General features: G+C 38.5%; 1 protein-coding gene across 6 annotated transcripts in view; it reads left to right on the top strand.

Annotated features, from left to right (window-relative positions):
• DPH6 (diphthamine biosynthesis 6) overlaps positions 1-26,400 on the top strand; it is a 244,527-nt gene that overhangs the window by 26,698 nt on the left and 191,429 nt on the right. For all 6 annotated transcript variants that reach the window (XM_039344452.1, XM_039344453.1, XM_039344454.1 and 3 more), the window contains exons 4-5: positions 17,313-17,386; positions 20,554-20,672. In XM_039344452.1, the coding sequence (XP_039200386.1) occupies positions 17,313-17,386; positions 20,554-20,672 (193 nt within the window). The remainder of the gene's footprint in view (positions 1-17,312; positions 17,387-20,553; positions 20,673-26,400) is intronic.

Raw genomic sequence — 26,400 nt, 5'->3', positions numbered from 1 at the left:
TGGTGAAAATGCTGGGACCAGCGGGCTTGTTTGGGATTGAGTTTCCTGGGAGTTTTCAGGGCTTCTAAATTTTTGTGATCAGTTTCCGTGAGTTTCTTAGATGTATATGCACAGGGTTGCAATACTGCATCATCATTTTCTTGTAATAGCACAGCCCCCACTGCCACATCACTTGCATCTGCCTGTATTATGAAGGGTTTGTCCATGTCTGGGTGCCTTAGTACTGGTTCGGCAGAAAAAAGTCTCTTTAGTCTCTCAAACGCTGCTTGGCACTCCATTGTCCATTTTAGTGGCTGGCTAGGTTTTACTGAGGATGTTCCCTTCGTTTTTAGTAAGTTAGTGAGGGGCAAGGCTATCTGTGCAAATGAGGGGATGAATTGGCGGTAAAAATTTGCAAAGCCCAGGAAACTTTGTAGTTGCTTTCTTGTGCGGGGTGGTGCCCATTCTATACTGCTCTGACCTTCTCTGGGTCCATTTCAATGCCCTGTGGGGATATGCGATAGCCTAGGTAGTCTATCCTTTCCTGGTGGAATTCGCATTTTGAGAGTTTGGCATATAGGTGAGCGGCTCGCAGCTTCTTTAAAACCCACTCTGACAAGTTTGACGTGTTCTTCTTTTGTTTCGGTAAAGATAAGAATGTCGTCCAAGTAAACAAGGACCCCCCTTAAACAGGTGCTCCCTTAGAACGTCATTGATTAATTGCATAAAGACTGCAGGGCCCCCTTGTAATCCAAATGGCAAGACTTTGAATTGATAGCACCCCATGGGGCAGTTAAATGCAGTCTTCCATTCGTCCCCTTCCTTGATTCTCACTCGATAGTAAGCTTCCCTTAAGTCTAGTTTAGAAAAATTTTCCCTTTCGATAGGTGTGACAGCATGTCTTTCATGAGGGGCAGCGGGTATAGGTTGCTTTCACTGATTGTATTCAGGGCCCTATAATCCACGCATAAACGTAAAGAGCCATCCTTCTTCTCTCTAAAAAGGACCGGGGCAGCCACTTTAGGCTTGGCTGGCTCAATGAAACCTCTCTCCAGGTTTTTTTTTATAAATCTTTCCATTTCCTCCTTCTCCTTTGGGCTCATGGAGTATAATCTGGGCTTCGGGAGTTTTGCCCCAGGCTTGAATTCAATGGTACAGTCTGTGGGTCGGTGGGGGGGAAGCTCATTCGCCCTCTCCTCACTGAAGACTTCAGCAAGGTCCCTATATTCCTCTGGTATTTCTGTTAATCTTTTTTCCTCTCCTATGGATGCTTTTTCTATTCTTGATTCTGGTAGCCTCCCTTGGGGTTTTAAGTCCATAGGGTCCCCCTTCGGGAATTTGATTTCTGTCGTCCTCCAATTTACCCAGGGGTTCCATTTTTTCAACCATTCCATCCCTAGAATCATTGGGCATTCCATACCTGGGGTCACCACAAACGTTAAGTCCTCTTCATGGTTGCCCAGGGAGAGATGTATTGGCAAGTGGCTAGGGTAGCTGGCACCCCCCCTGCTATGGATCCATCTAGCTGGCCAAATGAGATTGGTTGTTCCAGTCTCCTGGATGGGATGCCCAGATTCCCCACTAGTGTTGGGCTAATGAGGCAGCGGGTACAGCCAGAGTCTATTAAGGCTTTCACCTTCACAGCTTCGGGCATGGGGGGGATTAATATAGTCACTGTTTTGAAGATGGGTGTGATGCATCCACTTACCAGGGGTTCGCCCTCCGAGCTGTCATCTGAGGCATTCACCGGCCCTGTGGTGTAGGCTGGAGTCCTTTCCCTTTGGTGAGCAGAGGTGGGGGTTTCTGCAATTTCCATCATTCTCATGGCCGTTTCTTTTGGCTTAGCTGAATACTTTCCGGGTTTGTTGATTGGGGATCTGTCTGGGTTGTGCTGGGGGGCCTTTGAGCGGCATTCTACAGCTCGATGCCCTTCTCTTCCGCACTTGAAACATCCCATTTGCTTCTTGGCTGTATCCGATGATTTCACCGGTTGGTGTGTCAGCTCAGGCGGGGGGCGGCTCCATTGTTTTCCTCGGCGGTGCCTCTTCAATATGTCGATCTCTGCTTCCTCTGCCAAGACGTACCATTCCTCAAGTCGATGTGGGTCCCCTCGGGGTAGGCAAGCATCATATAGATCATAGTTTAGTCCGTCTTTGAAATGGCCAAGGAGGATGTCTTCTGGCCAATTCAGTTTGCTGGCAATGGCCCGGAATTCTTGTGTATACTCAGCCACTGGGCGTTTGCCCTGCCTCATCGTTGTTATTTTTTCACGGGCTTTGCGATCAGCCAGGGGGTCTTCAAATCGTCTTCTCAAAGAGGACATGAAACGGTTGAAGTTACTGAGTTCTGGGGCATTGGAGTCATGCAAGTTCACTACCCAATCCGCAGCTGGTCCATCCAGGGCAGATTGCACGATCCGGATGCGGGCTTTGTCGCTGGGAATGTCCTGCCCATATTCCTCCATGTAGCTGAGGACTTGGGTTAGGAAAAACCCCAAGCGTGTTGGCTCCCCTTTGAATTTCACTTCCAACGGTGGACGTCTTGGAATGGATCGGTGCCTCTGTTGTGGGTGGTAGTGCCTTCCGTCCAGATTGCCATCTGTGGTCCGGTAGGGGGTGGGAGCTCCTGGATCAGTAGATGTCCCTGGGGTTGCAGGTTCCACGTTCCCCTCGGTGTCTCTCCCTTTGCGGCTCCAGGAACTGGGGCAGCCGTAGGGTTCAGTATTCTCCTCTCCTAGGGAGCTGAGAGTTCTCTTCATCAGGTCAATAGCTTTCTCTAGGATCCAGTCTGAGTACGGTGCCCAGCTTTCTCCCTCTTCACTTGCGTGCAGGGATTTCTCCATCTCCTGCTTCCATTCTGGTTGCTTGGTCCCCCGTCTCAGGGTCACCTTTCTTGATTCCTTTCCCCACTCACTTTTCTTTCCAACGCCCATCGACCAGCGAGGCTTGTGGTCCTGTGTCTCCACCACTTCTTCTCCTGAGGAATCTGGCCTCTCGGATCCCAACCTCTGGCAAGGTTCCAACTGGGTCAGCGGCTCTCTTTCCAGGGAGTTTTCCCCCTCTTTTGCTCCATTGTCTGACATGGTAAATTTTTGCAAAATCCCCCGGCAAGGGTCTTCCTTCCAGGTGGATTAATTTTGCAAGTCCTGTCTAATGTGAGGACCCACCCCACTTTGCATCTTAAGAAGACAGAACTCTTGGAATAATTCTTCCAACAGGAATCCTTTATTAAGAGAAAATGGTTGCAGGCATGCTAGACAGGACTTGGGGTTCAAGCTCTCCCATTCAAGGTTTTAAGGGGTTCCCCAGTAGTCCCACCCAATCAACCCCCCTTCCAGTGATAGTTTCAAGTATCACAATTCCATCCCCTTTCTTCTTCCGTCTGGATGGAGACTTCAGATAACTACATGAAAGGCAATTACTCTTCTTTGATATGTTAAAGCTTAGAGGCCACAATAAACACACATTCAGTCCTTTGAAGTGTGCTGAAGGAAGTGAGGGCCATAAAGCCCCTTTGCTCTCCCCCTTTTCTCCCTCTTATGGCAGAATCCAGAGAAGGCAGAATTGGGAGTTTCTATGTTTGATAATTAAAGATGAAATATAATTGGATTCTGACACTCTCCTTCATGTCAGCTCATGAAATGCCTATCTGCCATTTGATGTATTACTGTCAGTATCACACAACAAAGAAACTTGACACACAGTATTCTGATTGAATTCTCTGCGTAATGCTTCATTAAATTTAGTCTGCATTATTCTTTGGAAGATGCGGTCATCAAGCTTGAAGTTAAGATTTCCTTCAATATTATCTCCTATCTTTTGCAATATCCTTTTCTTGGTATTTTAAAGATTTGTGGAATAGAAAAAAAACTGCATTTATTATTTAGCTATATGATGAAATTGTGTGTTATGTTAGTGGGTTGTACCTACACAGCCATCTTTCTGGAATACTTTCAGTTGGATTTCTGCACTGAGCAAGAAGACTGAATTCGATGGCTCTTTACAAATCTAAATTCTAAATTCACCTGTTAAATTTATATCCTACTTGTAACTGCTAAAAGCAGTAGCATGGCTCTTGAGCAAAATGAATCCCTTCTTAACTCGTTACAGGCAGTCCTCAACATATGATGGTTCATCTTATGATGGTCCTGGAAAAAATGATTTACTATCAGTCTTTGCATTTATGACCATTACATTGCAGTCACAGAATTGCAATTTGGGTGCATAGCAACTGCCTTACATTTAGTATTGGTTGCAGTGTCCGGTGGTTGTGTGATCATGTTTTGCAACCTTTCCAACTGGTTTCTGAGATCAGTTGGGGAAGCTGGATTCACTTAATAATTGTGTGATTTGCTTAACCATGGTATAAATGGTCTTAAAATCAGATTTGTTCATGTGTAACAATTGCATTGTAAGACAACCAAAATTCTAGGCCCAATTGCAGTTGTAAGTATATAACTACCTAATTTAAAACTGATGCTTCTTTTTCCCACCTTTCTTATGGCTTAATGGCTCTTGCACAGGAATTTCTAGGTCCCATCACCACCACACACGCACCCAAAAATGACAAAGAAAACAGGAAAGATCCACAATTTTAATTCTGCTTTGGATCAAGTACTAATGCTATATTTATATTATTCATCATTATTAACAATAGAATAGAAAATGTTTTTTAATAACATTAACCTAGGACAGTGGTGGGGAACCTATGGCACACGTGCCAGAGGTGGCACTCAGAGCCCTTTCTATGGCCACACCTGCTGTCCCCCCAGCCCCGCCTCCACCCACGGCCCCCTCACCAGCAGCCCCCCGGAGGAGAGTTGCCCCAGGCGCGGTCCATGCGGAGCAGTGCAGCCAAGGACATAGCAGCCAGGCAGGGGGAACAAGTCTCTGCCCTCACTTCCTGTCAGTGATGCGGGGCATGGGTGGAGGGCGTGGGCACCATGGTGCTGTGGCGGGCTGTAGAGGCAGTGGGTGGCCCTGTGGGCAGGCGGGGGCAGGGATGGGAGCGAGGGTGAGGGCAGGGCAGGCAGAGCAGGGGCGTTTTTTTGCCTGCCTGGCTGAGGAATTCTGGTAGTTGGTCCACAGGTCATAAAAGGGCCAAGTTTGAAGACCCCTGATTTATGGTATCTTGAAAAAGATGAAAATATACCAATATAAACATTTTATAAACTCCTTAAGTGCTGCTATTTGTTTGTAACCTGCCTTAAATCCAAATTTTTAAGTCTAAGCAGCACCAGGTATGATGTTCAAGTCACTATTTTCCTCAATAGAATATATTAAAGTCTATGTCACTATTTGCGAATAAGCTGTTTCACAGTTGTTGCCAATAGCTTATTTTTACAAAAAAAAAAAAAAAAATCCCTTGTATTTTTGTAAAATCTCCCTATGCATTTATTTTGTTATGGTAAATAAATGACAAGTCATTGTTAAACTGTAATTTCTTTTGATTTGATCAGTTAATTTCATTTCTTTATTTCATTTTGTCTTCAGAGATTTTTACTCAAATACCATTAAAATTGCAATTTGCAAAATCCTTTGTTAATGATCATTTGAGTGACTCATTAGTAATTGGTTCCTTTCAGCTGAAAGTAATTGCTTTATAATCCTTAATGATATGAAAACTGAAATACATGTTTTGTAATATTCTTGTATTATGGAATATAGAGCTTGGCATCCAAAGTGTCCCATATACAATCAAGCATTTTTTTTTTTTAATATCATCAGAATGCTTCCTCCCATGGAGGAATGATTAAAGCTTTTCATGTTGGAAATAATGGGAACAGGAAAGACCTGAAATTCATAAAAGTGTACATACTTTGATATTTCAGTAGTGTCTACTTAATTTTGAAATATGGAATGTTCCAGTTCCTAAATGGATATTTTTGTACTATTGATGTGTTTCTGAAGATTTGATAAAGTAATAATTTTTAATAATTTTCTTGATGATATCATATTATTTTCTTTAAAGAAGCAGATTTAAATATATGGATGACCATGTTCTCAACATGACCATTAAAACTCTGGTTCATAACTGCACTCTGAATGCAAAAACTTTTACTAGTGTGGGACATTTAATGGATCCCCTTAATGAACTCTATATATTTAAAAGGCCTATTTTCTGCCTGAAGTTTAAAAAAAACAGTAAAAAAGGCTATAGACTAAAAACTTCTGCTTTTGTTTTGTCTGGGGTAGAATTATTGACGTACTTTCATGCTCCGTGAATGATTTTAGGACTATTTTTTTCCTTATATTGTATTTATGGCTCAGTTACTTAAGCACTGACTGAGCTTGTGTATGCCCTATATCAGTGGTTCTCAACCTTTTTAATGCCGCGACCCCCCAACCGGTCGTAAGTCGAGAACTACTCAACCGGTCGTAAGTCAAGGACTACTCAACTGGTGCAGCACCGTTTGCAGAATGGGACTTTTGGCGGGCTCAGCAGGGCAGAGACAGCCTGGACAATTCCTATTGCCTTTTGAAAGCCAATAGAATTAGACTCTTTTCAATAGAGTCTATTCTGTTGGCTTTCAAAAGCCAATAGAATAAAAGGGAGTAGCACAGCTAAGGAAAAGGGAAAAAAAATGGCGGACTGCGTTGTTTGGCGACCCCCGTGAAATGGAGTCCCAACCCACAGGTTGAGAACTACTGCCCTATATAAAACCTACTGTATAATCACATTTTTTAGGTTTATACATCTAATTTAAGTTCTCACTAACATCAGGATCCAAAATACCATGGGAAAATATCCTTTTGTAACTCCTCCTTTTTGTACATCTGAGAATTTGTTGTTTCAGATTGAAGAATGCTATGGGAAATTACAGAATGAAATTGCAGAATCTTTGCTATCAGTAGAGAAGATTTCTGTTATGTCAGATTCATAAGGTGATTAATGGCAAATGGTTATTTGGATCTATCCGTAGTATCTGATTTACAGTGGTTTAACCAAAAGGAAATATCATGAAGCAATTCCTGCCATCGCTTCATTAATTTGCTGAAATGACAAATAGGTGAAGGTGTTTTGTATGCAATTTTGACTTCCATTTATTTCAGACAAACATTTGGGAAATAAAAAACAAATGCAAACTAAAGTTTGATGTTTATTTTGGCAGTTACCCCAGGATCTTTGCATTGGTACAACTTCAGATTCTTTTGAAGGACTTTGCTGCCAGAAAAAGATTAGATATATGGCAAATAAATAGATATCATACCCACTTTTTATAATAGCCTCCCCAGGTTAGCAACCATCAGATCTTGAGGATAATAGATCTTAGGTGGCTACCCATCCTATTAGCCCTCTGTATATGTTTACAGGGAAGCTGTTTTATACCTCTAAAAGCCAATCATTTACTCCACAACAGCAAAATCAGCAAAGGGTCTTTTGGTGCCTTAATTGGCTGGGTTCCCATGCCAAATTCATGCAAATTCATACAAATGTTTAATTTTTGAACCCAGCAATGACCTACTTGAACATTTTAGAGACCTGAGGCATTGAGAAGGCCATGGGGGCATAGGCTGCCTTTGAGACATTGTGATTAAGATTTTGGCCTTGGACTGTCACTTACTGTTTCTTCCCAATTCTCTGCTTCCCCAAATATAAGATAGCATTTGGTTGGAGTTGTGAAAAGCACCCCTTTTTCCTACAGGGTGGCAGACATCCTGTAACATCTTTCAGGGCTAATCGTAATGTTACTGGATGAGAAAAATGATGGAGATAGTAACCTGATTAAATAGCAATCATTTCTACCAAGGTTGATTGCGAAATTGTAAAAGTAAATATCTGAATCAGTTAGCTTTATTTATTATTTGGCACTATGATACTTTCCAAATTGAAAACTTGTATCAAATGTGAATTCATATTATTTCATATTATGCCTATCATTCTTTCATATTATTTGTCTGTTTACCTCATATTATCTCATCTTGTTAGTCGTAAAGGAGCATGCATGTTTGCAAGTATAATTATAAGCTTTTCCTAATGCATGTTCAAATTAATAGTATATTGGCATAGTAACCCTTTTTTCTAATTGCTTTTTTAAAAGTGATAATTTGATTTTTGTATGTAATGGGTTTCCAAAGGTAGATATTATTAAGGTGATGAGCAGCCCTATTTGGCTTTATGCTTATCAGTAACCTTTACTCATAATGTGATATTGTCTGAATATCTTATTTGGTTCAGCTTTCCTTAGCTCTGATGAAGCCTTAGGCTGCTGTTTCTTTGAGTTACTGATAATTTTTTTATCTGATTAACTGACACATTTAGTTGAAATCAACACAGCCCTTAGGCTGGCTATGGATTTAATTTAAAAAGTATCAAAGGTTTGCACTGTGTGCTTTTTAATCATCATGTTTATCAGGCAAAGAAAAAAACCCCAAAAGCACTATAAGGAGAGGGGTTATCTTAAGGAGCAGTAGCTTGGGAAATTGACAAAAACTACAAGGTAATTTACTGCTAACTTTCACTTTCATTAATATAACATTTTCCAGTAATAATTACAGTGTATGTAATATATTAATTAAATGGAAAGCATTGTCACTAATTTTCTTCTTGCTGAATTTAAAGAACGGTGTAACAAGAGGATTAAAAACCACATGTAGTTATACTGTTTTTAATTCACAAGTCAATTGGGTATCACATAGTATTTTGATAATACATTCTTTTAGTTTTTTTTAAAAAATAAAAGTAATCCTTAAAGTGTATATAAAGAGTTTTTATCTCTCCTACTTCCTTTTTAATACGCTTTAAGTAAAACCTTGATCAATAGGTCATTTCAATTTTATTTAAATGAACAACATTCATGTACGTATGTATATAGTTTTGAACAAATATTAACTTTAGAATACATTTCTGTGGTGCAACAATAATATTTTGGTAAAAAGCCAATGTTAAAATAATGTTTTGAGTAGTCTTTGTTCAAGAGTGTAGTTGTTTGTTTTCCATTGGAAATAAGCACATTATTACAGGTGATTGGGGTAAAGAGATGCACAAAGTGATAAAGCTGTCCTTATTTTATTCTCTATGTGCAGTGAATTTAACTATAACTTTAGTGGTGGCAATTCTTTTGCCACAAATTAATGCCTGCCTGACAGCATTAATTGGGTGGTGGAATTAGTTCTATTCTGGCCTATTTCTCAGTAACATTCTTAATTACAGGTAGCCCTCAATGGAGCCTGCCCAAAATGGTCATAAGTCATGATGCTTGTAAAATGGGTCATTCATGTGACAGATCCAATTTAATACCTTTTTTTGGCAGTCATTTAGCAAACCAATTGCTCACTATGGGATGGTTTTGCTAAAAAACTGAAAATGATGATTTTTGGCAAAAATATAAAATGCAGTCATGTGACCATGGGATACTGTAAAATGCAAGCCATTGGAATTTTAGAACTGAGTTGTAAGTATCCCGGTAGAAATCTGTTGCAATTTTGAACGGTTGCTAAGCCACCAGTCATGAGTTCAGGGCTAACTGTATAGTTGAAACCAATTAGGTTGCCTCTTAATGAAAGTTTGAACCTAATTTCAAATTCCTGCTTAAAAACAAGAAGGTGGTTATCTATTGTCCTGCCATAAAATAGAAGGCTTCTACAGCCATCTTCAAAGACTCACATTAATATGTGCAGGAAAAAAAAAAAACCTTTATATATGAAGGATCTGAAGGATATACAGAAATGTCTGCTTCATACATCTGCTTGGAAGAATGTTGACATCTTGTAAGCAAAAATGGGGAGGAGAAGCTTATCAGGGATGGAAAATAAAATACAAACTCTAGTAACTCTCAGTGACTTCATGGACATTTCTATAAAGATTTCTTGTCAACAAAAGGAAGTATTTTACTCTTGCTGATTTCTTTTTTTTTAACTTTTTGGTGTAGTATTCCTTGTTGAGCTCCCATTCAAGTCTGACTAACCAAATCTGTCAAATTAGTTTCTTGACATCAGAAAAGACCAGTGAAGGGCCTTATATTTTTGCAGTATATTTTGCAAGGTGGTGCAAAATGAAGCAGACAGACTGACAGTTGGGGAAACCCATTATATGTAGTTACCCCTGTCCTGAAATTGCTGCACTGGTCTACCACTGTAGGCCCAATTTGACATGCTGGTTAATACCTATACAGTTATATATGGTGTGGCTCTGAGATACTGTTATGTATCTGGTTTTTCTCTCACGGACTCATCGTAAATTGAAGATTAATTTGTTCATCTAGATTCCACAAAATTCTTTGTGGTTGATCTAGCATTGATATCTTTCACTTTTCATTTTTCACAGTAACTCCTAAACAAATGTGAGTTTAAGTGATAGTTACAACTTTTAACATTTGATATCTCATACAAGTGTTCTAATCAAGCAAAACCATAGACAACATTAAATAAACCACAATATAGCAGGTAAAACGTTTGTTCCGTCTGTCCTTAATTATTAAATGATACCTTTTATGTACTCTACAGAAACTAGAGCCTTCTCATTCTACTTATGTGACTGTTTGCATATTGAAGCTTACCCACAATAGTTCTTCAGCCTTTAAAGACAGCTTTGAAGGAAATATAAGGACTTGTAATGGAAAGAGGGGACAAGCCAAACTATCTCTTTGGACTGTGATGTACACTATCCAATCACACCTGCAGAAAATCTCTTCCTGAGAAACTAGAGCTTTATGACAGAAAATAATGCACAAGATATGCACTGTAGGCATCCTTAGGGGGACAAAGAGAGATGACACCAACAAATTATGAAAATTATGCAATTATGTATAACGTCATTGTAGCTCCTGCGTACTGCCCAGTGTAATTGAGGTGGTATAAAAATAATGTTAAACAAAACAAAATAAAAAAATGAAGAACACTGGATGCTTTTGGATAAAGCAAAATTCAAGAAATAGCACAGATTGTGTCAGATATTTTTCAAAATTCAGTTTTAAAGAAGATTGTTTTTTCTGGTGTTTAATAATTAATATGATCTGTGATGTTCAAGGGGTATTATATTTAGCATACATGCCGTATATTTCACCTTTGAATAAAACAGAAAGTATGGTTTTATTTCTTGTTTATTTCAACAATAGTTAAAGAGAGATGCTTTGAAACATTCCTATTAGTGAATTCTCCATCAAAATATACTGTTGCCTGCGCTACACAAATACTATCAGAATTTGGTGGCTCATTATGTTGCATTTGTCAAAGCCTATTTGATTGTGCTGCCGTTCTTAATCTCCATTTCTGTCTCTTCAAAAGCCAAGTCTCCCTATAGCAAAATGGGTTTTTTGTTTTGTTTTTTTGCTTTCTTGTGGGTCCTTCCTACATTCCTTCTTGCTTTTTCTTTCCCCTCTAGGGACAGGCTTCCTGATACCTGAATCTTCCAGTGAGTTGGGAATTCTCCTGCACTTTAAACATTTTCTTTCTTACCAAGGTCTAGAAGGCAAGGGCACTTGTTAAGTTCTAGGTACCTGAAGCAGTCCCTCTTCATTGTTGTACACACCACAGACTTTCCCTGAAATGAATATAGCTGGAAGCTTTTTGTTCTTGGTTAATGAGAATTTCATTTGTCATTAATGTACATTTGAAGAGACAGAATTCACCCTTGTCCTTACTTTTTATCCTGTCTTAGGAAAGGGAGATACAGAGAAAGTTCAGAATTTGAAAATGTATTCCTTTGTGGCAAGTATAAATAACATTAAATTAAAATAAGTTAGGCAGTAATACAGGTAGTTCTCAAATTCACTTAATAACAGTGTTAACTAATTTAACAACTGCAGTGATTCAATTAACAACAGTGGCAAGAAAGGTCGTAAAATGGGGCAAAATTCACTTAATAAATTCACTTAGCAACAGAAAAAAAAAATTCTGTTTGCAAATGAATTTATTAAATGTATTTTGCAGTTTTAAATTAGTAACACTGTTATTAAGTGAATCAGGCTTCTCCATTGATTTTGGTTGTCAGATGGCCGCAAAAGGACGCAGCAACCATCATAAATATGAGTCCGTTGCCAATTTTGGTCGTGTGACCATGGCAATGCTGCAAAGGTCATAACTGTGAAAAACTGTTATAAATCACTTTTTTCAGTGCCGTTATATCTTTGAATGGTCACTAAACAAGCTGTTGTAAGTTGAGGACTATCTGTTCTTTATTTGATCACATTGTAAAGTGAATAGTTCCTTTCTTCCATTGTGGATAAGATGGCGTTTCTTGCTAATGTTAATTCTGTACTTTTGAAACCTACCATAATCAACAGATTCTGTTTAGTTGTCATTCCATTTTTGGGGGCGCTTTTTTTTCTTCCAAGTGCTACAGATTGCAGTGCCTTAACCCATCCTTCAATTTTTTTAATACAACATCAAATGTACCATTCTGTATTTTTGTGATTAATGACAATAGTACTTATCAGTTTAAGCTTCTGTAGATTTTCTACTTCGATAGCATGAAATAAAAATCTTTTATGACACTGTTAAATTATAATTTCTTTGATTTAAAAAAAAGAATGAATAGCTTATCTTAGGGTGAGGTGGTCATAGATTTATATACACTGGAGGCCATAACATTATAGGGCATGTTATATAATACATAGAGCATCTTTTAAGTGTGAGAAAAAATAGCATTGATAAGATGTGAACCATGTGGAAGTGTGTGTCATAAAGAACCAAGTCCCCTTCAAACTGTTCCTTGAATTGCTAAGAAAGAATGAGCTCCCAAAGGCTTTGCATAACTACTTCAAGAATTACCTCACAGCAAAAAATGTGAGGTTATGTACTGAAAACATTTCAGCCTCAGGAGCACATCCCTGATATTTATATTCTCAGAGACGTTCTTCCTTTAAATTTGCTTTTAATTAGAAAATTGTTTGACTGTAGCAAGTGGCTCCATTTTTCTAAGGAAGTCACTCATAAGTATGTGTCTTCCCTTGTGCTGGCCTTGCATCACATCTCCTAATATTTCAGGTGTTTCATAGCTGACAAAGGACAATGTGAGATGCATTTTCATGGTTCCAAGACAGCTGCACTTGTTTGTTGCTTTTTTCACAATATTCCTTATCTGTCTCAAGTTTGAGTCTGCAGGAATGGTCCTGTAAGAGAGGGCAAAGCCCACAGCTACATAATGGGCAGAGAAGGAAATTCAGAAAGGATTCTCCCTACTTATCAGATTGTAAAAGGGATGGTGGGAGATTTGAAGGTTACAAGTTACTAAATGAAAAGTATACACATCTCCAGTAATACTTACTCTAATGAAGTTTTATATTGCTAAAATATAATAATGGAAAATCCTGTTAAATCAGTTAATATACTTAGGTAGCCCTGTATTTTGCTCTTGAAGTGTTATAATAGATTTTATGGGAAGCTTATAAGTAAGATAGAGCAGTTCCCCAGGTACCAATATGATTAATAGCCATCAGTAGATAATCTCTCTGAATGTCTATAATTCACTTTTATACCTGCTGATAATTATCACTATTTTTGTGGTTGCAAGTTCCATAGCTTGACTGTATATAGAATGAATTACATCTGGGTCCTTCCCAAATTCCCTGTTGCTCTGTTTTGTTAATGACTGCTTATACAGGTTGTTCAAGACTATGGATACTTTTATTCATCTTTGTATAGTTTCCATGTCTTGCTGGTGTTATTTTCTAATCTTTGAGTAACAATGTTGCTTTCTGATTGAATGGAAAATTAACCGCATGCTTTGATGATATTGGTCTGGTGCTAATAACAGAAGGATTAATTGTACAATTTTTTAACATTTCTTTTCAATTAAAGCTGTAAATCTAATATATCAGTTTTGCACAGTTTGGTGAACTGATATGAGTTCACATTTCACAGCAATCATGGGAAGGAAGAGATCTTTCCAAACCATGGCAATAGCATTTGTTCCTATAGCTCAAAAAAGTAAGTAGTGTCTTTTAGAAATAAGCAGTGGAAGATATTCTGCATCCATTTCAGGCTCACTTCTCATTATAGGCAAATCAAAAAGCCACATGATGTACCACTTGTTGACAGCAGTTCCAGCAATCCCAGTTACTTTCATTAAGTGAGGTCCATGCAGGTAGTTAATAATAATAATAATAATAATAATAATAACAATAATAATAATAATAATAAAGTTGGAAGGGACCTTGGAGGTCATTGAGTCCAACCCCGTGCTCAGGCAGGAACCCTATACCATTTCAGACAAATGGCTGTCCAGTCTGTTCTTAAAAACGTCCAGTGTTGGAGGCAGGTTGTTCCATTGGTTAATTGTTCTAACTGTCAGGAAGTTTCTCCTTAGTTCTAAGTTGCTTCTCTCCTTGATCAGTTTCCATCCGTTGCTTCTCATCCTGCCTTCAGGTGCCTTGGAGAATAGCTTGACTCCCTCTTCTTTGTGGCAGCCCCTGAGATATTGGAACACTGCTATCATGTCCCCCCTCGTCCTTCTCTTCGTTAAACTAGACATACCCAATTCCAGCAACCGTTCCTTATATGTTTTAGCCTCCAGTCCCCTAATCATCTTTGTTTATTTATTTATTTATTAAAATTTATAGACCGCCCAACTCCCGCAGGACTCCGGGCGGTTAACAATAAAAACACAGCATTACATAACAAAACAAATAATACAATAACATTCATCCAGGGGTCAGATTTTATAAACCCCAGGCCTGCCGGAAAAGCCAGGTCTTAAGCAGCTTGCGGAAAACCAACAGGGTGGGAGCGGTCCTAATCTCCGGGGGGAGCTGATTCCAAGACGTGGGCGCCATCACAGAGAAAGCCCTCCCCGCAGCCCCGCCAAATGGCACTGCTTGGCCGATGGGACCTGAAGGAGGCCCAGCCTGTGCGATCTAACCGTATGAAGGGAATTATGAGGTAGTAGGCGGTCTCGCAAATAACCTGGCCCTGAGCCATATGGAGCTTTAAAGGTAATAACCAACACCTTGAATTGGAACCGGAGACCAATAGGCAACCAGTGCAGCTCACAGAGGAAAGGTGTAACGTGGGTGTACCGAGGAGCACCCACTATCACTCGCGCAGCTGCATTCTGGACCAACTGTAGTCTCCGAATACTTTTCAAGGGTAGCCCCATGTAGAGCGCGTTGCAGTAGTCCAGACATGAGGTGACAACGGCATGAGTGACTAAGGAGAGCCTCCCGGTCCAGGTAGGGTCACAACTGGTGCAACAGACGAACTTGTGCAAAGGTCCTCCAAGCCACAGCCGTCAAATGATGTTCCAATTTCAGCTGTGGGTCAAGGAGGACACCCAAGTTGCGAACCCGCTCCGAAGGGGGTATATTTTCCCCTGCTAGAGTCAACATTGGACAGTTAACATGATCCTTGGGAGGCAACATCCAAAACCACTCAGTCTTGTCAGGATTGAGCCTGAGTCTGTTAACCCCCCTCACGGCTTCAAGGCAACGGCCCATCACATCAGCCGCTTCACTGAGAGAGCTTGGGGAAGAAATATATAGCTGGGTATCATCAGCATACTGATGAAACCTCACCCCGTGCTGTCTGATGATCTCACCCAGCGGCTTCATGTAAATGTTAAATAGGAGGGGGAGAGGACTGACCCCTGCGGCACTCCACATAGGACTATTCAAGGGGCCTCAGGCTTGACCTCTGCCCCCACCAGTACCGATTGCGACCGGCCAGAGAGGTAGGAGAACCACCGTAAAACGGTGCCTCCCACTCCCACCCCTCCCAATCGTCACAAAAGGATACCATGATTGACAGTATCAAAAGCTGCTGAGAGGTCAAGTAGCACCAAGACAGAGGAATAACCCCTGTTTCGGGCCCGCCAGAGATCATCCATCAGCGCGACCAAAGCAGTTTCTATGCTGAAGCCGGGCCTGAAGCCAGATTGAAAAGGGTCTAGGTAATCCGCTTCATCCAGAGACCGTCGGAGCTGGAGCGCCACCACTCTCTCTACAACCTTCCCCAAAAAGGGGAGATTGGAGACTGGACGGAAGTTATTTAAATCAGCCGGGTCCAGGGTAGGCTTCTTGAGAAGGGGCCTCACAACCGCTTCCTTCAAGGGTTGCGGGAAAGACCCCCTCCCTCAACGAAGCGTTGATCAACACCTGGAGCCAACCTCGTGTCACCTCCTTGGCGGCCGAGACCAACCAGGAAGGACACGGGTCTAATAAACAAGTGGAGGCGCTCATTGCTCCCACCGCTCTGTCAACATCCTCAGCGGTCACAGATTCAAATTCATCCCATAAAACTGGGCTAAGACCTGCCCCGGTCATCTCAGAAGGCCCTGCCCAATCGGAGTCTAGGTCTGTCCGAATCCGAGCGATTTTGTCTGATAGAAACTGCACAAATTCTTCCACCCTACCCTGTAAGGGGTCCCCGGCTCCCCGAATATTAAGTAGGGAACGGATCACCCTAAACAGGGTGGCGGGGTGAGATTCTGCAGCCGCTCGTATCGCCAATAAATAAGTCCTAATATAGGCTCTTAAAAGTGTCCGGTCGGGTTCGGAGTTACTAGCTCTTCTCTGTACTCTGTACTCGGAGTTACTAGCTCTTCTCTGTACTCTTCTTTGTACTCTGAGTTGTTGCTCTTCTCTGTACTCTTTCTAGAGTCTCAGCATCTTTTTTACATCATGGTGACCAAACCTGGGTGCAGTATTCCAAGTGTGGCCTTATTAAGGCATTGTAAAGTGGTATTAATACTTCATGTGATCTTGATTCTATCCCTCACACAACTACAGCTTCCGAATTCTTGCTGGCTTCCCCATTAAGTTTTCTTGTTGGAAGTTGGCAGGGAAGATTGCAAATTGCAATTGTGTCCCTGTGGGATGCTGCAATGGGTCTAAGTACAAGGACAGGTCATAATTACCACTTTTCAGCACTGTTGTAAATTCAAACAGATGCTCAATGTATTGTTGAATGAGGACTAGCTCTACGTATGCTTGAGGTTTCTTACAAGAATAAAATAAAGTTACTAATTAAGTCACAAACTACAATTATACAGCTTTGCAAAAGCTTTATAAGCGAAGAAATACCAATTCAGGTATTTTACACATTAGATTATATACCACAAATATTTGAAAATCTTAAATTTAGAATAATCTATTGAAAGATTTTTTGAAAATATCTCAATAGTATGTTGCTTATATAAAATAGAATTTGCAATGGGTATACTGTAATTCTCAAATTATTCCCAAATTATGTAACATAATAAAACCGCTACTTACTATATAAAATATTATCCAGATCCAAAGAAATTTATACACACACACATCTAAGTACACTATAAACCACCTGAGTGAAGTTAAAGGAATCTGTTGTTAATGGCTACTGATTTATTTACTGTAGAATGTTTTGTTACTGCTTTGCAGATTTATTTTAAATTTGTTTTTATATATACATATTTTGCAGGATAAAGAAGGAGTGGAAGCTGTTTCAGTAGGGGCCATTCTTTCCGATTATCAACGAGTCCGTGTGGAAAATGTGTAAGTAAAATAAGATAAGTGTAAAGGCAACATGCCATACAGAGCTATTGATTTCAGTGGTGTGGACTAGATCAGAAACATTATTGCTTTTATGTCAAATAAGATGGCATAGTAATAACATTTCATTAAATATTTCATTAAGTGTCTGCATGGTGCTAAACATATAATTATCAAATCAAAAAGATTGAACTCTTAAAAATGGGAATCCTATCAAGATAGGGAAGATAAGCTATATGTTTCCTATTTTATATGGGCTTTTGTCTTCTAACAATATAGATTTCATGAACTGAAGCCCATCCTTTCCTGTTAAACCTTGAGTAATTTATCTAAACATGTAAGAGTTGAAAGAAAACAAATACATTTGCTTCTATAACTTTAATAGGGGTATTTTAATAAAAGAAATATGAAAATAATCCTTTTGTAATCTATTGTCACCTGTATTTACTTCACATAATCATATGCATTTGCTACATGCTTCGCAACTGCCATTTGGATGGCTTGTAAATTGTGAAGTCTAACATTGTCATATTGCAGGAAAATTTCCTTCTTGTGGTTCCAAACTCTACTCAGTCATTGCTTTCAGAGTTTTGAGTGTTGTAATATAAAGTTCTGAGTTCAGTGGTACATGGTTCAAGAAGATCCCTGGGAATAACATGATCTGTACTATGAATTTTCTTGACAAAGCCTGAGTTTTGAATTTATTTAGTTTTGCAATTATATTCTATTCCATGGATTGACACTACACTTCCGTATTACAAGGATGAGCCCATGTTTCAACAGCTATCATGATGCTGTAAAAAAATCCATTCTTGTATTAGGACAAGAATTATTGCAAATTTCAATTCTTGAAGATTTTGTCTGTGCTGTCAGCTCGGGTGGAAGCCATCTTGCACAAAACGTCTGAAGAACTGTTCATAGCAATTTCTGTTTGAGTGGTCTGTCAGTTGTCCTTACTCAGTTCATCAATCTTTTTCTTGTGTTCTGTTGCTATTACACGTTATCCTTTTTGATCAGTTCTTCTTGGTTCATTGTTACATTTTTGGCCCAGCAATGAACAGTACTCATGTCAGCATAGTCATCACCATAAACCATCTGCATTCAGCAATGGGTTTCAATTGAAGATGCACCTTAAGTAATCAAAGCTTCAATCATAATACATTGCTGAAAGTGCACTGATAAACTAGTTACTTTTTTCACAGTAACTTTCCACTAATAGAAATGAAAGAACAAATGCTAATGAATGCATCAGAGTTTCTACTGCCATTTGTTGGGAATTTTGATGTTTAAGTTAAACTTGGGTAAATAATGTTGCTATAGTGGTCCCAAATGATACTTTCTGTTTGGTGATACTTTGAACGCATGAAAAATGTTTATTTGGAGAAATTTTTTTTTTTTTATTTGAAAAGAACATATGAAACTTACCTTCTTACACTATTATTTTAAGATCTAATTAGCAACTTTTGACATAGTACTGAAATGCTACAGTGTTTTTTTTTTAATCTTGTTCATTTTATTTTAGACAGTTGGGAACTAATTGCGTGCCATTCTGATATTTCTTTTTTATTCCAGTTTAGCCATATGAAATATATAATAATATCACTCTTTTATCTGACGCATTCTGTGGATGTTCTGGGTATAACCAAAAAGCCTAATCTATGTTACCTTAGAAGCCTTCCAAGTTTGTGGAAAATGAAAGGGACGAAATAGTATGGGATAATGTATGATTACTGCAGGTGCTGTGCTTTTTTATGAAAACTTAATAGCTGAGCATGTAGCTAACCAATTTTGGGGAATGATGCAAAGTGATTTTTCTGCTTGCCTTAGAATGATACATATGACTGTACTTTCAGGACAACACCCAATGTAGCAAATAAAGTTGATTTTTTAAAAAAATCAATGGCTAGCCATTGACTCTCCAAATTCCAGGTAGTTGCTTTATTACATATTACCGAGGCAGCATTGCTTGAATTAATCAAATGTGTAATGAGCACTCCTAGCGAAGTAAATCTCCAGAGGTTCACGTCAGTCAGAATGCACATAATATTTGTCTAGAATCTTTACCTCTAGAAAAGAAATCCCAGAGGGCATTTGGCTAAATTCCCAAATAAATACATTTCTCCTTACCCCACTGAGGTTAGCAAGCAAGGAAGGACTTTGCCCGAGGGTTTTTTTTCTTTGTCAGTTTAGTGAAATATGGGGCTACAGGGAAGAAAAAGGACAAAGTCTATCATTTAAGAAGGAAAGAATTACAACCAGATTTCTAGATGCAGAAATATCTGGCTGAACGTGTCATTTCATTCTAAAATGCGTGTGTTCAGAGCTTTGCCTGACTCTTTTCATAGTTATTTTCCTCTGAAACTCAGCATTTGTTTTGTCTGAGTGTACCCTTGCTTCTGATTACTCTTTCAATTAGCGTTGCCACTCTCACAATCCATTCATGTTGTCATTGCTAGTGCTGCTCCACCCACACCCGCATCACCATCTTCGCTTTCTCTTCTTCTCCCCCCCTCTTTTTTTTGGGGGGGGGCTGTTTTCAATTTTTATAAGCTAGCATTTTTAAGCACGCTGTTTTTGTGCCAACATACCACTAGTAACATATCTCAGATACTCTTGGCCTCTCCAAATTGAATACCAATTGCTGGATCTTAGCTTGGGTTTTTCTTTCTTTCAGCAGGTAGGGAAAACATGGCCTCCCTATTAATCTTCTTCTGATGCCCCTGATTGAAGGGGGTGGGTGGGTGGGGGGAGAATGGAAAAAAGCCAGTGGAAATTGATTTAAGTGAAGAGCTATGGTGACCTTAAAGTATTGGTGATGTGTGTTGTCACTGGATAGTTACTATTTAAGTGGGATCCCATAATGTCATTCCATTTGTAGATGCCAGAAGAAATGCTTAAAATCTATATGGTTGCCCTCTACATCTGCTATGCAAGTTTAAGAGATACTCCAGAACAGATTGGGGCTTGAGCAACAGATTGTTTAGGAGGTGTGGAGCAGAACAATTTCATTGCAAGTGGAAGTGTGTGGATTCAGTGTTGCATTTAGCTCTCATTTTCTTTATTCTTACTAATATATACCTATTGTAATTTTCTAAATTAAGCAGTGTTACTCAGAAAGTTAAATGATCTGTGTTTATAATGACACATCTATCTTTTTTTTCTGCCAACAGTTGTAAAAGACTTGCTCTGCAGCCTTTAGCATACCTGTGGCGTCAGAATCAAGACACATTGCTGAGAGAAATTATATCCTTGAAAGTTCAAGCCATAATAATAAAAGTAGCAGCTATCGGTAAGAATTCAAACTGTCTCTAGTAACTGTGGTGAATCTACTTTGTCAATAAGTAGTCAATACCATAAAATAGCCACAGGGATGTATTAATCTGTTTTGTAATTAAAATGTACACAAGGGCAGAAAACTGCATCAGGACTAAGTGAAGTATGGAAAAGAAGTATGGAATACATACACACACAGACACATACACACATTAATATTAGCTAACGAAAAAAAGTTAAAAAAATCATTTGACTTTCTTCATTACATTTGCAGAGAATACATTTTTCAAGAGAAATTCATTTATAGAATAATCATTTTCATAAGAGTTATACAAATGCTAGAAATTGGATCACTGTTACTATAAATTATAGGTGCTTCTGATGAAAAGAATTAAGTAAAACCTTTACTAACATCAATCAATAAATGACTTTGTATGCTCAAAAAGGTATTTTCCTGCTCTATCTTAAGAAAGTCTGTTCTAAATTATAAAGAAAAGATGTTTATTACTATCCTGATTTGTCCTTTCTGTATTCAGGCTATTCTGTTCTATCCAGATTTAGCTGTATATGTTACTCTGTTACTTTACTTATGTACATGGCTCCATTGTAGCATTCAGCAAAATTAATTTACTACTTGGTATTCAAGGACAATTGGGTTTTGCAATTTAAAAAAATAATTGCGTGCAGAAGAAATTTCAATGGAATCCAAAATCACCACATTGACTTTCATTGACAAAATTGTGATTTTACATATTGAACTGATCTATTGTAGAAAATATTTGGCCACTAAGATCAGTCCAAGCAGAGTATTAATACATTCAAGCTTACTGAATGGTATGTGGTTCTTTAACTACACAAACTGATGAGAAATAGATTAATAGGCCAGTACATCATTTCAGAATTACAGTCCTATCTGTAGTGTTTCAAACAAAGTTATTAGATGACATCTTGGGTGTAAAATTTGATAAAAAGAGGGTTTTTCTTTTGGGGTCAGTAGAGGTTTGTGGCCCATTAGACCAAAGAATGGCCAATCTAATATGAAAGAATCTGTTCTACATGAGTGGCTAAAAATAAATTTCTGATAAAGTTCACAGTATAATTTTGGTGTGAATTAAATCATACAGTCCACCATGAGGTGAACTGTTTTTATAAAAATTAACCTTTTTTAAAATAGGAATTCATTTACTAGGAGTAGAAATGATAAGAAAAATAATTCTTCAGGTGTCATATTTCACCAGAATCATTTTATTTTATATCACTTCTGATAAGAACAGTCAAATAAGACCATCCCAACTTTATTTAGTGCTTTCCTAACGTTTATACTAATTAGGAGAAATAATTTTTTAAAATTTATTTGTAATCACAAATTACAAGATAGTTAATTTTGCAGGATCTGTGTCAGTTTCTGCAGCAAACTCTAGCTTTTTAAATCTTTTAAAATCTATTATCTGTGAAGAAGGCAAGAACTTGGGATTCAGAAACAGAAAACATTTTATTTTAAGATATCATGATACAACTAAGTATATAGTTGCAAGGTATAACCAGGTTATGTTGGTTAGTTCAGCGGTCCCCAACCTTTGCGGCTTGGTGTCCTGGCTGGGATGGGAGATGGGAACTGGGCCATGTGAGTGCTGGGCTGGCTTGCGCACACACAGCCCTTGTGCAAGGGTGGGCCAGCATGCATGTGTACTAGTACCCACCACTTTTGCAAGTTAAGTTGCACATGCATGAGCTCTGGCCAGCCACTCACGCAGTCCAATTCCTAATAGGCCTCAGCCCAGTAGTGGGCTGCCGCCCGGGGCGTGGGGATAGATATTTATTATGTTCCAGAATTAGCTATGAAATGGTTGCAATTTCAAGAACATATTTTGTGCTGCTTCTGAATATCCTTTTGAAACTTGGAGCCTGCATTCATACATTTATACAGTTTTTGCGCTTAAACAGTGTTCTATGCACAGTGTTCTATGTTCAAGTGTAATGTGGCCTTGGAAGATGAGCTGAAAGCCTCAAGTAAAGGACAAAGTTAGTATATACATGACTAGATAGGATCACATTATATCAAATCCAAAAGGACAACTCTTTTTGCCTCTTGGCTTCCATGACCAAATTTTACATATTTTTTCCCAAATTAGGAATTTAGCTATGACTGTTTTTTGAAATATTTTATGAAAGTGCAGCTAGTTCCGAATTAGCAGGCCTTTGTTGAGAAGACAACACATTTCTGTTTGCCTGGGAAATTTAAACAATTTAAATTATGCTGTCTCATTCCTATGGCTTTCAAAAACTTGCCTCATTGTTTTATTGTTTCTATTGTATTTAGTACTTTACTAATTGTAAACGCTGGTCCACCTAGGGAAGAATATCTTTAATAATATTTTGAAATTAATTATTTTTTCTCCTCCAAATTGTGGTCATTGAGGATCAGTTGGGTTTTCAGTATAAACTTGGCTATTAATGTCTCTAGAATGTTCTTACGATTAAGCCCAAACTCTACAAAATGCAAGTTACCACTATATATGCAATCCAAAATCTTTTCTTTTTTTTTTTTTTAAAAAAAGGGAGGGGAGAGAAATGGGCAGATTCTGAGTGACAATAGAAATGACTGCAGGGGCTATTTTGCCAGTGACCTGTGTCATCCCTTAAGTAAGATAAACTTCTCTTTGTATCTCAGTAGCTTGGAACAAGTTGGAATGTGCTTACTGATATACAAAGAACTTTCTGTGGCATTTTTTCTTCAGAGCACAAATACCATACATAGTTGTAGATAGTAATTAGATAGAAAACGTCTGCCTCTTTTTTTCATTTTTGGCTACAGGTAGAAAGAAAGATCTTATCAGACTAAATTTCTCACTTGCCTAGGGCAGCAATAATTAGACATAAGCAAATTTAATGGAGCTTCTCTGCTCCAGAGGGCATACCATAGTGCTTTAATAACAGTGTGCTTTATTAAAGGAGGTTTAAGGAATGATCGCTGTTTAACATATCGAATGGCAGAGAAGTTAAGGTATGGGTTACCATTTTATTTTTAGATGAATAATCAAAGCTGCTTTTAAACTAAATTGCAGTAAATGTGTTTGGAATAACCCATTTAAAAGGCTGAGTAGTAATGCATGTTGCGCTGAAGTGAAAGAAATCAGTGAATATGTAACGTGAGCCTGACATTTATCAACCCTGGCATGCTCCTATAGCTATGTTTTCCATTAGTTTAATGGCATTGGTAGAAAGGTGTAAGATTATAGGCAACATATAATTATACAAGTAAATACACATTAATTCCAGAAATCTCTTTTCAGTTGGCACTTATAAATTAATATCTCTGGATGATGACTTTCTGACAAGGGCAATGTTTTCCCCCCCTACTTTTCCTTAATCAGAAATCCTGCTGTAACCTCTTTTTCCTCATAATAGTACAGAAATCCACTTCCATTAAAGGATTCAGAGAATTGTTGTTTCTATAAGGAGACTGATCTACAGTGAATAGGTTTTGTCTCGGTTACCATTTATACAAAAAAAAAAAGTAATGAAACAATGATTGTACTTAGCCTTTCAAGGGTTCAACCAGCTTTGCATGTATGGTAATTTTTATAACTCCTCTGTATGTTAAGCCATTATTTAGAGGCCTTATGTTCCAGTGAAGCAAAGAGAGGGGGGGGGGGAGACAAAATTTAAATCGTTTGAGTTTTTGTTCACACTAGAGGGTTTAATCAAGATCTAGTAGGACCTTGACAAACTGAAACATTGGGCACAGAGCATCAAAAGATGTATCAGCAGAGACAATTGGAAAATCCTACATTTGCATAGGATTCTGTTTCTTCTCAATGATTAAAAAGTTACGTAGGAAAAAAAATAAAGTCATTAGTATAGGATGGGGAGAACTGTACTGACAGCAACAAGTGAACATTTTCTGGCTGTCTTGATCATAAATTGAACATTATTCATGATTATGATACAGGTTCATGAACTAACAAAGAAACAACAACACAAATATAGTCCTAGTGTCAAACCTTCAAATGCTCTGAATTCAGCCATGTTTCTTTGCTTTTCGGTTGCCACAGCAATGGGAGGGGAGAGATGCATTATTATAGTTTAGTCAAAACAATAACTTTCTTGTGGGAACCAAGGTCAAGCAGCCTTAACATTTGGCGGACTGGAGCTACCGTTAGGAAGCCCGCTAAAGGTGTTAATTGGGGATAGTGCAACCTTTTGGGGGGGGCAACTTTCGGCCTTGATTTGACCTATGTTCGTGCTGATATTATGTAGCCATTAAAAGTGTTCTTTGAGGAAAGCAGTTGTCTCAGAGTTCTTTCTACTGGTCTCCTCTGTTGGAACCATGACACCTAGACTGTATCAACTGTGAATGAATTCATTGTTCCTCTTCATTCTGCATTGATTGTACTGTGCTTAGAATATTGCATTCAATTCTGGTCATCATATTCTAAGAAGGATATTGACAGAACCAAGTGGATAGAGATAGTTGTCTTCATGTATCTAAAGGCCTGTCTTACGATATAGAAGGTAGAGAGAAATTTTCAGAATTCTTTCAAAAGATAGGATAAGAACCAATATGTTTCAATTATATGGAAATATATATAATCTGTATATCTGGGAGAAAATATCTTTACAATAAAAGCTTTTCAACAATAGAACAGTCTGCCTCAGGAGGATAGATTCTCTTTTGCTGGAAATGTGACCATCTGTTAGGAATACTGTAATAGGGGATTCCTGCACAAGAGGGAGTCCCAAAGCATCTTCCACTTAAGCAGACAGTAAGATCTCAGCTAACCTGTGATCCTCAAAAGAACAAGATTTTTTTTTAAAAAAACTCTTTTATTTGTGGTGCCTTGAGAAACAGAAGTAGAGATAAAAGCGTGTGTGACTGTTATCATTACTTGTAATGCTTGTTTGTTTGTACCTGAAAACTAACTGACACATATTAATAACAAGTCAATGCTTTGAAGTGATGCTCAAAGAAAAAGTGCAAGTATTGGAGGAGAGGCACCTTAATTCATAAAAGAGGAAGGAAATGAGTTAGTTCAACTAAAGGGCTGACAGAGGAAATGAATCAGAAAAAAGCAATGTAAGGAAGAGAATTAGTCAAAGAGCTAGACCAGTGGGTGGCAGTGACAAGAGGAACAAGAATCATGAAAGGTGTTCTACAATGCTGGAACTTAGAATGAGCGTGGACATCCTCATGGAAAAAAGAGACCCTGAACCTTCAAGGGAAGAAAAGTGATACTGCTAATCAGGAAGCAGGAACATAGTTATTTGAAGAACAGAAGGAATGCAGCCAAAAAAAGAAAAAAGAATTGTGATAATTAGCGACTCATTGTTATGAGGCATAGAAACAAAACATGCTGACTCATGAAGTGTGCTGCCTCCTTGAAGTGCGTATTAGGATGTGAAAAAAGCAACTTCCAGGATACTGCACTGAAAATTATTTCTTTGTGCTCATCCATGTAGGGATCAGTGATAAAAATTATAGCCATATCAGCAATGATACTCAACAATATAGTTGGTAATCTCATCTATCTCTTGAGTCCATGGGAAATTACTGGAAAAATATATATATATTGGTGCATTGTGTCAAAAGCACATATTTGATTTCTGGAAAAATGTTACCTGGATTATGTTATGTATGTATGATTTCCTGTGCATCTATTCAGATACTGAAGCTGCCTCAATCAAAATTTCTTTTTTCTCTGAGAAGTAATCAGAAACAACAGTCTTTCATTTCTGCATTAATA

Source organism: Crotalus tigris, unplaced genomic scaffold, assembly GCF_016545835.1.
Source record: "Crotalus tigris isolate CLP2741 ecotype Arizona unplaced genomic scaffold, ASM1654583v1 scf7180000017916.3911339, whole genome shotgun sequence".
NCBI lineage: Eukaryota > Metazoa > Chordata > Lepidosauria > Squamata > Viperidae > Crotalus > Crotalus tigris.
Note: the sequence above shows the minus strand (reverse complement) of the source record. Positions and strands in the feature narration are given on the sequence as shown.